Source organism: Mesoplodon densirostris, chromosome 3, assembly GCF_025265405.1.
Source record: "Mesoplodon densirostris isolate mMesDen1 chromosome 3, mMesDen1 primary haplotype, whole genome shotgun sequence".
NCBI lineage: Eukaryota > Metazoa > Chordata > Mammalia > Artiodactyla > Ziphiidae > Mesoplodon > Mesoplodon densirostris.
Genome location: NC_082663.1, coordinates 163,279,832 through 163,295,274, shown reverse-complemented (window position 1 = coordinate 163,295,274; position 15,443 = coordinate 163,279,832). Strand labels below are relative to the sequence as shown.

The 15,443-nt window shown below is 37.2% G+C and overlaps 1 protein-coding gene across 4 annotated transcripts in view; it reads left to right on the top strand.

The window, feature by feature from the left end:
* Positions 1–15,443, top strand: part of RANBP17 (RAN binding protein 17) — a 314,617-nt gene that overhangs the window by 223,564 nt on the left and 75,610 nt on the right. For all 4 annotated transcript variants that reach the window (XM_060092536.1, XM_060092535.1, XM_060092537.1 and 1 more), the window contains 2 exons: positions 4,355–4,418; positions 4,510–4,618. In XM_060092536.1, the coding sequence (XP_059948519.1) occupies positions 4,355–4,418; positions 4,510–4,618 (173 nt within the window). The remainder of the gene's footprint in view (positions 1–4,354; positions 4,419–4,509; positions 4,619–15,443) is intronic.

The window sequence follows — 15,443 nt, the reverse complement described above, 5'->3', positions numbered from 1 at the left end:
GATCTGATCATTTTTCTTCCCAAAAGCCCAGAGTCACTTCCACTTGCTTCTTGGGTCAAAGTAAAATTATCGATTTAAACTTGAGTTCTTTAATGGTACTTGACTTATTGAGTTCCCATAACTAATTTCCTGATCTACCACTCAACCACAATTTGTACTTTATACTTGGGCCAAGGAAATTTATTTTTGCCTTCCCCTTGACACCCTTCATTATCTTTCACTGAATTACCACATGTGCTGTTCTCTTCATTTGATCCATTGTAACTCACTTAGGTCTCTTTTAATTTTCAGGTTTAGCTAAAAACTTGGTAGAGCCATCCTGAAGTAGTTATAATCCTTAGTCACTGTGTTAACTGAAAGAACATGAATGAGTCATTTAATTTCTCTGAGACTCAGTTTCTTCATCTGTAGAAAGGGAATATTACCTATCTCTTAGGATTTTGTAAGGATTAAATAAGATAATAAATACATAACAATATATCTATGTCATCTTACAATAATAAAGCACCTGGTTCTACTGATCCAGTCACATAGTAGGTGCTACTAAATACTTCATTTTCGTTCCTTTTCTTTTTCTTAATGTTCTTGGACACCTAGTTCTTATCTATATTTCTGGTGATGAATATAATATAGCCTAGTATTGGCTAGTCCTCTCTCCTATTAAGTTGTAAATTATTAGGGATTAGGACTCTTGTTTCCTTTCTCTATAGTTTCAAAACTTCATCACATAGCAGGTCTTTTGAACATACTGTTACCTCTCCTACAGAGATACTAAACCTTAACGCTTATTCCTTACAAGTAGTTATTAGTATCCCTTAAGATGTTTCATTTTGGTTATACCTGTTTGGATTTTTTTAGTCTAGTAGGGTTCATGAGCATAATTCTACTTTTGAAATAACTGATATTTCAGTAATTATACTATATACCTACAGTATATTTATACTATATTACCTACAGTAATTTCCAACAGGTAATTTTCTTATCTGTGAACTTTCTTCTATCATCAGGATCTAGTTCTATCTGTAATATTTGTAAATATGTAAGGCTTTTACATAATTGCCTAGATCAATACCATTATCCACCCTCTTGTGCTTAGTGACTATCATGCATCTAATATACTACTTCTTTGATTCTAAAACAAATTTTGTCCCATTTTAACACTTCTGTAAATAAAATTTTTTATAGTTGATGATATTTTAAAATACTTTTTCTTTCATAGTAGCTCATATAATAAGGATGTTTTTTATAATCAGTGGTGTTTTAGGATTGATGAAATATGGTGTTGCTCAGTAAAGACTTGATAGCATGAATTGAAGTCATACTTGGTGCTCCTGTGCCCCTTAGCTGCTAAAGTGTGTGGTACCTGTAAGTTAAGAAACCAGGGCATTCTCGATTTGGTTATCCTTCTTTTCAAAGGATGCAGATTTTCAAAATTTTGACCATCTCTAAGATACGCCATTCTTTCAACTTTTTCTTGCCTTTCTCCATTTGTCATGCTAACTATCAGTAAGGCCATCTTCACCTTCGTCAGTGGTTTCATAACAACATGGATATAGACAGAAATTTTATGAGCATTTTGTTTGTCAGTTAGTATCAGCCAGGTTTATGGAGTTTGCTCAGTCCTGGATGTAATGAAGGCTCACTTATGAGTTGATGCCTCCTAAAAGAACAGTTTCCCTATTGCTTCTGGGACCTAGTTCCAGTTTCAGTTGTATCTCAAGAAGCTAGTGATCTCTGTAGAATCATTTGGCATCTTTAAAATCAAATGGATATGAGATAGCCTAGTGAAAAGAGCTTATACTTTCAAGTCACACAGACCTTTGAACTTCGGATTTGAATCTTGGCTCTACCATGTATAAGTTCCATGTGGGACCTTTATTAAGTTCTTTTACTCTACTGGACTTCTACTACTGTTGTTACTGTTAACCACCATTACCACGTGTACTGTTATAAACTGTTGTCAACAGGCCTCTGAAATCTAACCTAGTACTGCCACCCAACTAAAATGGTGCAACTTACAAGAACCCTAGTCTCTTAGAGAAGAATGAAGATTATAATGACGTATCTATTTACCTTTTTAAAAAAATTACAGATCCTCTTAAGGACCATAACTAGCTTTGAATTGAATTCCTATAGGGGAATATAAATATTCAGATGAACACTCATTTTTTTCTTTATTGAAAAAGTTAAAAAATTCACTCTTAACCTTTTTTTTTTTTTTTCTTTAGAAAGTAATTAAAAGGCCGTGAGGCTGGCCTTGGTACAAAGTGCACAGATGCAGTTCTGCAGAAAATGTGTCTTTGGCATATGAGATTCTTCCTGTGAATGTTCTGTTTATTGCTACCATAAATATTCTGTTGTCAAAACATGACTTGCTGTTTATTAGCAGCACTGACAGGAAGATTCCTATTAATGGCAGCATTCTTATTACCCATAGACCCTGTCACTTTTAACTTCACAATTGTAAGAGAATTGTATTTGGTAATTACTTAAGATATTTCTTAGCTTATTGATCCCCACCCCTGTTTAACCGAGTGACGTTTGAGTGGCAATTCTTCTACTCAGTGATTTACACTGGAAAAAATCATCAAATCTGCATCTTTGTAAGCAGGGAAAGACTTGCTACCTATCAGCCCTGATCTTGTTTCAACCTTCCAGAAACACATAGTGCATCAAGCACCCACTGAGAGCAATGTACTGAGGAAAATGCATACGTGCGGCCACTGCCCTTAGAAAGTTTACAGTATAATACACAGATAAGCAAAATACACAGTTGCTTAATATGCAACTGGAATGGGTTGCCTTAGAGTCAGAGGGGCTTGAATGTAAATCATCCTAATTGCCCGTCTTTTGGAAAGTTTTATTTCATTGTTTGAGTTTGTTTCCTTATTTGAAAAATAGAATCTATCTCATGGGATTGTGAGAATTAATCTTGCAAGTAGTAAGCATTCTGTAAATGTTCATTCTCTGCTTCTTTGTGTCTTCTCTCTGATTTACATTTAGCAAAGACATTTGCATCATCTGATCCTTACAACAGTCCTCACAACCCAAGATAGCTTGGGTATATCCTCATTAATTGAAGAGGAAGACTAAGGCTAAGAGTCGCTGAGTATAGTACTCAGACTCTCATCCTGCTGATTGAATGGTGTAGTCAAGCTGAAAGCCCCGGTTTCCTAACTTTTGTTCCAGTGCATTTCCTACTCTTACACCCACACCTGAGTGCCTAAAATTTTAAATTAGGCTTATCAGCCCCAGTGTATTTGACGATGATGTGAAGGAAAAGAGCCAGTGTTTTCATTGGGACATAAATGGAACCATGTAAGATTATCACGGCTTGAAGAAAGGTGTGAGTAAGTATGTAGGGAATGCCCAAGAGGTGCCCTAGCTAGAGTAGAAGACACATGACTAGAAAACACTTAGGGTAAACCCTAAGTAGGAGCAGAGGGTGTCTGTGTCCTGAATAGATGCTCTTAGAACCCACTTCAGCCCTTCTTTGATGACGGCATTAACCAGAAATTATTTAGGGTTTGTGACTTTTCAACTCTATTCTCATTCTGAGTTGAACTGTTCAGATGATAATGTGGTACAGTAGAAAGAACACAGCCTTTGTAATCAAACCTCAGGTCAAATGTCAGCACTCTCAGTCCACAGATGTATAATCTTGGGCAAGTAACTTAATTTCTCTGAGCTTCTGTTTTCTTATCCACAGATTAGACATAATAAGTAATATTTAACAATGTAATTATGAAGATTAGGTGGGTTAACAAATATAAAATGCCTTATACCTAGTAGGCACTTGAGAAATATTAGGTCCTTTAAACCTGTCCTTCAATATTTGAGGACATGCAATCTGCTACATCCGCCTAATTGTATTCTGATTTTCTTCATCTAAAGCAGAACTTCCTTAGATTTCTACTAACTGAGCTCATGTTTCTTAGAATTGAATAATTTTCTCTTTCTTGATAGCTTATTATGGGTCTTTCATAATTATTTTTTATAAAATAATATTAAGTGAAAAGAAGTTCCATGTTACACCCAAAATGTAAAAAGGGTCAGTTTTAATTTTCCACTATCAAGGCTTTAATAGTAAAAAAGTTTTTGTCTTAATTATAAAAGTCATTCTTCCTTTCCATAACTAGAATATGTATAAGATAGGAAAAGTAATTGCACTGGTTAATAATGGATTATCATTCTTAACAGAATGGAAGGCATTTCTATAGGAATAATACTCTTTAGAAAAAATATTTATTCTTCATAAATAGAAATTGATGCCATTATAGTTCAGTGTTATTTTGTGATCTATTACTTATTGATAAGACAATTGTATTTCCCCAGATTCCTTAACTTCTATTACCTATATCCTCTTAAAAAAACTTGTGAAGATAGATGCCGTGAAATTCATGTTAAAAAATCACACGGTGAGTCTTATTTCCTTTAACTAATGATTAGAGTTTTCCGGGTAGTTTAGGTAAAGCTTAGTAACTTTGGATGCTCTCTTGCTTTCATCAGAGTGAACACTTCCCCTTTCTTGGCATCAGTGACAGTTACAGTCTCAGTGACTTCAGGTGCCGAACAACCTTCTACACAGCCCTCACTCGTCTTCTGATGGTAGACCTAGGTAAGGTTAAGAATTTAAGCTTAATTAATAAGGGGTCAACAGTATACTTGTGTGAATAAAGAAGTGTCATATTTGTGAGTACCACATTTAACTTACTGGAATTTGCCATCTTTGACAGTTTTCTACAACTTTCCGAGATTTGAGCATTCACTTGTTAGCATCAGAGCCAAAAGGCAAATTTTTGTATATAAGGTGGTGTTTTTCACTTCAAATAGTACTTGTATTAACTCTTTACTTCAAAACTGATTTTCTGGGTATCCTTTGATCCATTAATTTTACTGCTACAAAATCAAAGAATAGTCATAAATACAGAAAAGCTTTATAAACAAGGATTTTCTTTGTAATGGCATTTAATCTAGAAAAAAAATGGCAATGGTGTAAATGTCCAACAACAGGGAATTATAAAATTATGGCATATCTACTTACTTGATGGAATAGTCTGTAGTCATTAAAAATTATGACTTGAAGACAAAGTAATACATGAAGTTTTATGTTATAATATTAAGCAAAAAAGTAAGGTATTGAACTGTGCAAATGATTATGAGCATGCCCATTGGGAGGGGAAAAAACAATGCGTCAAAAAAAAAGCTTAAATGAAATTCTTCAAAAATGTTAAATGTTGTCTTTGAGTAGTGCACTATAGGTGACTTTTCCTTATTTCTGGTTATTTGAAATTTTCCTTACTGTATTACTTTTCTAATGGGAAAAATTAACTTGTTTTTGTTTCATTGAAAAGCTGAAGTTAGCCAGAAGTATCCACAGGTAGATAGATGGGCACTTAAGCCTCTCTGTGTTGAGCACGTTATTCTGGATTTCCATTTTCCCCATGTTTGGATACTGCAGGTTAAATTAATCGGTTTATAGACATACGAGAGAATTCAATCAATGACGATATGATATCGTCCTTAGAAAATGTAAGACTGATGATACTTTTTCTTCCTTTCTCTTGCAATGTATTAATTGATCTATCAACTTAAACATGGATTTTTTTTAAACATGGTCATACATAAGGAAAAGGGATAAATAATTTCATTTTGTATGTAAAAGGCATTGACCCTTGTAATGAAAAGGTGACTAAACCCTTCTCTGCTCCATATGTATGTTATTTTCATGCATTTCAACAGAATAAATTACCAGAAGGACAAACAGCCAAAAGTTGAGAAAAATATAACAAGAATGACTAAGGAGCTTAGTGGGATTGATTTCTAAAGAAAGATTAAAAGAACCATGTATGTAAAACTTGGCTAAGTGACAAGTAGGGCTTGAGGCAAAGAAAACTGTCTATAAATATTTGAAGAGTGTAAACCAGGCATGCAAAACCCAATCATCTGCTACCTTCGGCAAACGGAGGATCTGAGTGACAGCTTTGCATGCTGCACACTGGCCTGTATTACCTCTCAGCTGCTGCCTTGGAGAACAGAAGAGCAGCCCAGACTCTTTGTCATTGTCCTCCACAGTCATTTAGAGAGCACCCTGTGCTGAGGCCTGAGGGCAAGACAAAGACCAGTCAGGCATACTGGCCCCTGCCCTCAAGGAGCTAGCCTTCTTGCTTTCCCTGTTGTCCAAGCATTAAAGGGAGATAGTAACACCCTTGTCTAGACTTAATTTGTTTCCTAAGCCTTAAAAATGCTCTTTTAATGACCTGTCAAACAGTGAAAGAAGCAGGGAGACCAAAGTTAAACAGAACTAGCTAAAGGATATTTCCTAGAAGGAGGTTCATGTCACGCACATCTTCAGGACCTGGAAATGGAATGAGTCAAGATCCTTCTTTGTACGGCCAGTATGGACAAAAGAACCCCTCATAAATTTGTGGTAGCTTAAACAACAGGATAGCACTGTCAGTATTCACAGCACTACTGCACTTATCTTTGCATTGATAATTGATAGTCACGATGATGCCCAGAAAGACCCCGCATTGCACGCTGCCTTTTTGAAGACTACTTTTATTTAGTATTGCTTAATGTAAACTGTGAGGTGTGAGAAACTGAAGTAAAAATATATAATTGAATAATAGGGTTTTATTAGGTTTCACACGATTTGATTCCTTTGAAATATTTAACCCAAGAACATATAAAGTATAAATTGAAACTTTTTGGTTCAGAGTTTTTTTTTAAGGTTAATATCTGTTACACTGAAAGCAGTTTTTAGATACCTTGGGAAAAAGGAAAGACAAGCTGTGTGGGAGTACCTGGTACATGGTAGATGCTCAATGTAAGTAAATCGAATCTAGGAATAGATAAAATGAAAAACAATAGCAGCTACACTCATGGAACTTGTACACTGTTTGAAAAGAAACTTTTTTATTTATTAGTGTTTTTCACTTTTAAAAATAATTAAACGTGTATGACAAGCATCAAGTGATGATTTGTGGTATATATTATCAGAGCCTCCTTCCCCTGTTACAAACCAGAGTTGCTCTCCTTCCCAAAATAGGTTGAGCTCCTTTATGGTATAGACTTTGCCTTCTTCATATTTTCTAGTACCAGTCTCAGTATCTCTACATTGTAGGTGCTAAGTTAGTATTTGGCGAATGAATGACACACAAGTATACTGTAACCAGAATGCCATAATCATGGCTCCTGAAATCAGTTCAGCCTGCTGTGTTCTCTCTGGGAGTAGTTTGATCATTGGGCTCTCCAAGACACAACAAATCAAGTGGCTGATTACTTTCGCAAGTGATTAGCTACACTTGGCCACTCTTGTGCTCGATTAGTCACTTGTTGCTCTCTGTTCAAGTTATTACTTTACAGACAATCATTTGTTGAGTGCTGCTGAACACGGGTTTATTATTTGAAGCCTTGTCTCACAAACTAGATTGACTGGATGTTGCTGTCAGAATTCCTATATAGATGGCTCTATAGTTTTCTATTGGGTGTTCACTGTCATGGAAACAAGGAAAGAAGAGGTAGTGATGTTGTCAAAAGAAGCACAGATCCATGTATTAAGTGAGAGAAATACTAGATCATGAGAATTCTTCTCAAATTAAACAGAAAAATTTGAAGAGGAACTTTTTATATCAGTGATTTGTGTGTGTGTGTGTGTAAGAATCACATAGAAAAAACGCCTAACCAACCTGCTTGCAAAGCATTGGATGTGATTCTTGGATTGAAATATAAAGCATATTCTAATTGAATCCTACAAAAGAAATTGAATATGCTTTGTGTATAAGCCCTGCACATTGGAGTGATTAAAAAAGGTGAAGAAATTGGGTGTCACGTTAATTGATATTTACTTTGAAATGCATTTTGGTTTCTATTCAATAATTTGTACTTTGTATGAATTTAATTAGGGGCTATGTGCCCCAGGTTGTATTTCAGATTAAAATGGGGGGGAGGGTGTTGACAATAAACAGTTGTACCACTTTATCAAATTGCTCCTTGGCTAAACTAGACGAAATGTTCACTTGTATAAAGAACAGAATTGAAAGCATTTCATCGTCAGAATGATGATGTTTCATGTTGGCCATGTATTTTTTGTATTCTAAGAAATTATAAAAATTAATGCAGGGCTTCCCTGGTGGCGCAGTGGTTAAGAATCCGCCTGCCAATGCAGGGGACACGGGTTCGAGCCCTGGTCCGGGAAGATCCCACATGCCGCAGAGCAGCTAAGGACGTGAGTGACAACTACTGAGCCTGCACTCTAGAGCCCACGAGCCACAACTACTGAAGCCCACGTGCCTAGAACCCATGCTCTGCAGCAAGAGAAGCCACCTCAATGAGAAGCCCGCGCACCGCAACGAAGAGTAGCCCCCGCTCGCCGCAACTAGAGAAAAGCCTGCATGCAGAAACAAAGACCCAACGAGGCCAAAAATAAAAATAAATAAATAAATTTTTTAAAAAGAGAGAGAGAGAGAAAGAAAAAAAATTAATGCAAAAAAATCCCTTCATAAGATAGCATACATACAGGAAAAAATAGTAACTGACCAAGAATCACTTAAAGTTCCCAAGGTTATTTTTAAATTAACTTTGTCAATCTAATAAACTAAAGGAAGGATAGTATTACCCAAGTCAGTAAATGGCGAACCTCCAGGGAGCTGTTCAGTGTAAAATACTTGAATAAATAAAGACCTTCTATTTTGTTTAATTTGAATGGAGGTGAATTCAGTTGACAAATATTGCAGAGGGGAAGTGTGGGAAAGAGATACAACAAAGGATTTTGTTTTGTAGAGAACTAAATATTGTTAGTTGCAAATTAAGTTTTTACCAACCACAGATTTAGAATTGCTTGGTGTCATAGTTTATTTTCCTTGGACATTTTATGATTGCACCTTATCTTGAGCTACTCAAGTGAGAAGCATGTTGATGGGATCTGAGTAGTACCTTCCTCTGATATTCAAACTCTAACAAGCAGTCATACTTTTAATGTTCACGGGGATACTAATATTAAAATGGTGTTTATAGACATTAAGAGAGAGTTCTCTCTTTAGGGATGAAGGTAGCATAGTATCCATCTACCTTTGTGGCTTATAATAGGTAATTGGCACCTGAAGATATCTCTAGCTTAAATTTGAAAAATTTTAAATAGCAAGTAAATGACTTGAATAAAAAGGGAAGAGTATTCTAGAAATAGCTACTAAAGATAGAAGTAAAAATACACTGAGGAAAGAAACTTTTCCTTTTCTTTATTAATAATAACTAACGTTTGTTTACAAAGTTATGGTTTGCAGACCACTTTGACATACATTTTCCTGTTTGATCTTCAGGACAGCCCACATGAAATAGGTATTATTGCATTGTTTATCCGTTAGAAAAGTGAGGTACAGAGAGATTAAATGACTTGCCAAAGGTCAGTCATATAACTTGTAGCCCTCTGACCACATATTCTCATTCACTTTTGCTAAACTGTTACTTTGCCTTTCATATTCTCAATGAGTAGGCAGTGTAACTTTTTCTTCTTCATTTTTATTTGAACTATTTGGACTGAATGATTGATTTGAGGTTCGGGGGCAGTGAGAAGAAGGGAGAAGGGATTACGTTCCAAACTTCTATCAAACAGATAAGATTCATGTTTATTATTTGTATATTACAGTTCTGTGGTCAGTGAAAGTCAAATGTAGTTTTTGAAATTTGTTCTTATGTCTAATAATTGGCTAAAGCATATTTCTTCTCATGGAAAAAAGAACACAGAGGTAGATATCCCAGGAGGATTTAGAAAGTGAGAAGCTTGATCAGAAATAGCTGATGTTCTGATAAATAGGAAGAATACATCAATATATCACCTGTGTCCATGACTTGGCACAGACTATCTGGAAAATAGACATTTGGTGGGAGGAGGGGAAGTGGGCAATAGGGGTAAAAAAAAGCAGCTGGAAATACTTAGAATCTATAATGAGATAATTAAGACTAATTAGCTGGCCCTGTAGGCAGAAAGCAGCCCATTAAGTCCAGATCCAGTGTTAATAACTCACCTGGTTTTGAGGGTAGAGAGTCCAGAGCACCCCAGGGAATGAGATGCTTCAGGGATGAAACTTTGAGGATAGGTTTGCTAGAAAAGGAGTAAGTAGTCTGCAGCAGGCAGTGTATTTTCCTTCTGGGAACTAAAATAAACATTCTGGTTCCCTAGGGAGAGGAATTAAAGGGTGCCTCAATTTTCTCATCTATTAAATGGAGATATCTACTTTGAAGAGCTGTCATGTGGCTTAAATAAGATAAACATGTGTGAAAGGTCCTGGAACAATTCCTTTCACAAAACAAGTACTCAGTATGTGTTAATCATGACAGATATTTTATTAAATGCACTGTTAGGGGCACTGACTGACACTGGGACCTCAAAATGAGGCAGATCCGATACCCTTTATGCAGCTACTCTACCTTTAGAACTTGGGCTATTATTTTCCTATAGAAGCAATAGCTGATGACACTTCCTGACTGATACTAAAACATCCTGCCCTGCCCAAAACCATAAGTTATTTCAAAGCCAGCTAAAACTCCTAGGCAGTTCAGAGGGAAACTGAAATGAAAACCAAATTTGGGCCCAAGTTAAATCTAGCTATGCACATTTCTCAAGCCTTTTTCTAATAGAACTTTAATTTATTTATTTTTATTTTTGACTGCGTTGGGTCTTTGTTACTGAGCTTGGGCTTTCTCTGGTTGCGGCGAGCGGGGGCTCCTCTTTGTTGCGTTGCGCAGGCTTCTCATTGTGGTGGCTTCTCTTGTTGCAGAGCACAGGCTCTAGGTGCACAGGCTCCCGTAGTTGTGGCTCGTGGGCTTAGTTGCTCTGCAGCATGTGGGATCTTCCCAGACCAGGGCTCGAACCCATGTCCCCTGCATTGGCAGGCGGATTCTTAACCACTGCACCACCAGGGAAGCCCCTCTAATAGAACTTTAGAAGTGCTATCCTAATAAAGTGCTGGGGAACAGCAGATGATATGGGCCTAGACCTGCAGAAGTCACTGGCTCTTATGAGATTACCCACTGGTACTTGGTTTTAAACGGGTTACAGTTGTCCCTCAGTATACACAGGGGCTTAGTTCCAGGACACCCCGCCCCCCCATACCAAAAGTTGCATTTGCTCAAGTCCTTATATAAAATGTTGTAGTTTTGCAAATAACCTACACACATCCTCCCGTATACTTTCAATCACTTCTAGATTAACTATAATACCTAATACGATGTAAATGCTAGGTAAATAGTTGCCAGCCATGGCAGATTCAAGTTTTGCTTTTTGGAACTTTCTAGAGTTTTTTTTTCCTAAATATTTCTGGTCTCTGGTAGGTTGAATCTGAGGATGCGGAACTTACGGATATGGAGGGTCAGCTGTATTTTCTTCACTCACTGTCTCTGTATCTCCTTGTTTGCCTCTCCTCTTAATTCTCATTAAGAGCTTCATGGCATTAGACCTGATCTTTACTGATGTATTAGTTTCCTATTACTATTTTAACAAATTACCACAAACGTAATGGCTTAAATATTACAAATTTATTATTTTGTAATTCTGGAGGTCAGAAGTCCCAAATGGGTCTCATTGGGCTAAAATCAAGGTATTAGCAGGGCAGTGTTCCTTTCTGGAGGCTCTGAGGAAGAATCTGTTCCCTTGCCTTTTGCAACTTAGAGGTTACCTGCTTTCCTTGGCTCATGGCCCCCTTTTCCAAGATTGGTCAAATTCTTCTCATGCTGCCATCTCTCTGATTGTCCCCTCCTGCTTCTCTCTAACACTTTCACGGACCTTGAGATTACATTGGACCCACCTGGATAACCCAGAATAATCTTCTATTTTTAAGTCAGTTGATTGCAACCTTAATTCTCCTTTGTCATATAACCTAGCATACTCGCAGATTCCAAGGATTAGGATGTAGACATCTTTGGGGGGGCCATTATTCAGCCTACTACATTATTCAGCCTACTACTACCTATCACTAATACCAAACTACTTCACACGATACATATCATACAATAAATCCTCAGTAGCTGTTGGCTACCATCATTTATTACTACTTGCTTCTCCTTGGCCACTCCCCCAACCCTCCAGTAACCCAGCTGCAATTTGCATTTGAATTTGAGGAAATGAGAAATTGCACTGTTTACATTTAAGGGGTGGGGAGGTGGGAAGCAAACCCAGATTTTTGGTGGTGGTGGTTTTGTGGGGGCAGTGACATTCTCATACCAGAAAATTCATCCTGTGAAAGTGTATAATTCAGTGGTATTTAGAATATTCACAAGGTGTGCAACTGTCACCATTATCTGATTCCATAATATGTTCATCACCCCAGAAAGCAAGCCTGTACCTTAAGTAGTAGCTCCTCATTACCCCTACCCCCAGCTCCTGGCAGCCACTAATCTACTATTTGTCTCTATGGATGTGTCCATTCTAGACATTTAGTGTGAGTGGAATCATGTAATATGTGACCTTTGTATCTGGCTTCTTTCATGTACTATGTTTTTGAGGCTTATCCATATTTTAGCATACATCAGTACTGCATTCCTTTTTTTGGCTGACTAATATTCCATTGTATGGATATACCACATTTTGTTTATCCATTTATCAGTTGATGAACAGTTGGGTTGTTTCCACCTTTTGGCTATTGTGATAATGCTGCTCTGAGCATTCGTATGCTAAGTTTTTGTATGGACATATGCTTTCAGTTCTCTTGGGCATATACCTAGGAATAAAATTGCTGGGTCATATGACAACTCTGTGTTTAACTTTTTGACTAACTACCAAACTGTTTTCCACAGTGGCTGCATCATATTCTATTGGCTTCACCATTATACATTCCCACCAATCTAGATTTTAAGTTATACAAAATAACAAATGAAGTGGCCTACAAATAAAATATCTGAGAGCCAACATACTAAAATAGTTACTATTTGTATTTTAATGTGACTTCTCTGAAGGAAAAAAAATTGAAATTCATAAAATGAATAACTTTTCTGTTGAATCAGATCCTCAGAAATCCAGTAGAGGGGATTTAGCTTTGGGTTTTCCCTAAAAGCTGATGTCAATTACAGATTGGCACTTGCCCTTGGCACTTGCCATCTAGCTCTACAAGGATTAAATCATGAGCTGCTGCAGCTGCTGACTTTCAGCAGCCCCTGAAAGGAGTTCAGGGTGGAGAGCAGAGATGAGGCGCTCTGGGAAAAACTGGCAGAACAGGTCTTCAGATAGTTAGATATTTTCAGGAGCCGATTTATGAGCCCAATTCTTGTATCTCCTCATATCTAGAAAAGCACTAAAATCCTTCATGGTGACGTCTGCTCCTTGTGACTAGCAGGAACCTTCACAAGACTGGCGAAAACCTTCTGCAAAAACTATGTGCTGGATTGCATGTACTTCCCCTTCACCAAAATCACATGTATACTGACCTTCTCCCCAACCTCTTTAGGGCAGTTTCTGAGAGCTATCTGAAATGCTGTTTCCCGGACTGTAGGCCTCATTTTGCCCCAAATAAAACATAACTCGCAATTCTCATGTTGTGCATTTTTTTAAGGCGACACTGAGGAATATTATTTTTATCTATGCACGACTGAGAACTTAGGATGTTACGTTAGTATTTACTTTCTGATGCCAATGAAAATAGTAGCCTATAAATTGGCACTTCACCCTCAAATTATACTGGTGTCTGGGCCCTCGTCTTGTTAGAAAAAAAAAAAACTGGCAGCTTCCATTATTATTCATAAAATGATCACATGTAGATTTGGCATACTAAATATAATATATGAGTGCATACTTGAATGTAAAGTTGTAAGAGCACATGTTTTCTCTTTTCGTTTCAGAAACAGTAAATGATACCTCCTTGGGTAATACAAATGAGGAAAAAATCCTTAATAGGTGTTGTATAAAGTTGTTTGCATGAGGTAAAAAAATGACCAGTTTTCTAGCTTAGATGATACAACATATCACATTGCAATAATAGGAACAGTGCTACCTGAAACATAAACGTTTCTATAGGAATAATGCACCAGCGTCTCTCGTTTGCCTACCTTAAACTCAAGTGACTGCTGAGGAATTCCTTTCTCCTCACCAGAACCAAGCTAATTGTTCTTCACCCTCTGACTTCACCCCTGACTTCATGCAACTGCAAAGTCAAGATTTTGTGACCCTGACTTCAGTCCCTACCTCTGACACCTCCACCCCATCAGAGACATGGAGGGAGGAACATGAAGTTGAGGGGTAAAGCAGAACTAATTGGAGACCCTGGTTCACTGACATTTACCAGGCAGAGGATGTTGGACAAACTACTTAACTCCTTCAACCTCTCTGTTCACATGGAAAATGGAGGAAATCATCATACTAGTTTACAGGATTGTTGTGACTGGTAATGACTTACAACAGTGCTTTGAAGGTAGTAAGAGCTACATAGGTGTTTGTTGAGTAAATTAAGTACCACATTCATTGACTGCACATAAGAAGTACTCAAGAAATAACTACTGTTATTCAGTCACTACACAAATATTACTTGACCAGCAGACCCTCCTCTAGGTACTGGGGATACAGTCGCGTGATCAAGACAGACCAAGTTCCTTCCCCAAGGAGCTTACATTCTAGTAGGAAAGACAATGAATAAATATGTAAATTAATAGCCAGTCATAGTAAGTCCCATAAGAACAGTGAAGTAGTTTATGGGGTGGGAAAGTAGGTGAGGGGGGAGGGCACACACTGGGGTACTGTTTTAGAGTGGTCAGTGAAGTCCTTTCTGAGGAAGTGACATTTAAGTAGAATTGCCGCTCACCTTGCTTTCTTTAGTATTTGCTCCTTGATTTCTCCCTTCACATTTTGGTGGCTTTCTCTTGTGCTCCTGATGTCCCTATTTGCCTCAAAATTTGATTGAGGAAAGAGATGGAAGTTTTTTTGGTCTGTAGCTCAGTATACTAAGGCAGGGTTTAAATGTTCAAGTTCTGAGTTTGTCTTTGTTCTGAGTAAACCTCCTTACCTTGCTCCCAGAGGAAGGGTATTGGGCTGGTAACCTCGTGATCACATTTTATTTGACCACCATAATCACCTCTGTTAAGTTCATGTTAAACTCAAAACAACAAAAATTCTCCTGGCTATCATTTATTAAGTGCCAGACACTGAGCAAGGGGGCTTACAAGTGTTTTGTCATTTAATCCTCACAGCTAACTTTATGAAGTAAATATTATGTCTCTTAATTACAGATGAGTGAAGAGACTTTATCCAAAAGCAGACAGCTAATAGTAGCAGAACCAGGATTCAAGCATAGAACTTCCAAAGCATCCACTCTCTCTAGCACCCTTATCTACCTGCAGTGATCATTATCACTGTTCTCATTAATTCCATACTAGAAGAGTAAGATTACATGGCTTAAAATATAATGTATTATATATTTAAGGATTTGATGTTTGCTTCAGTTAGTAATTTTTCTGTATTA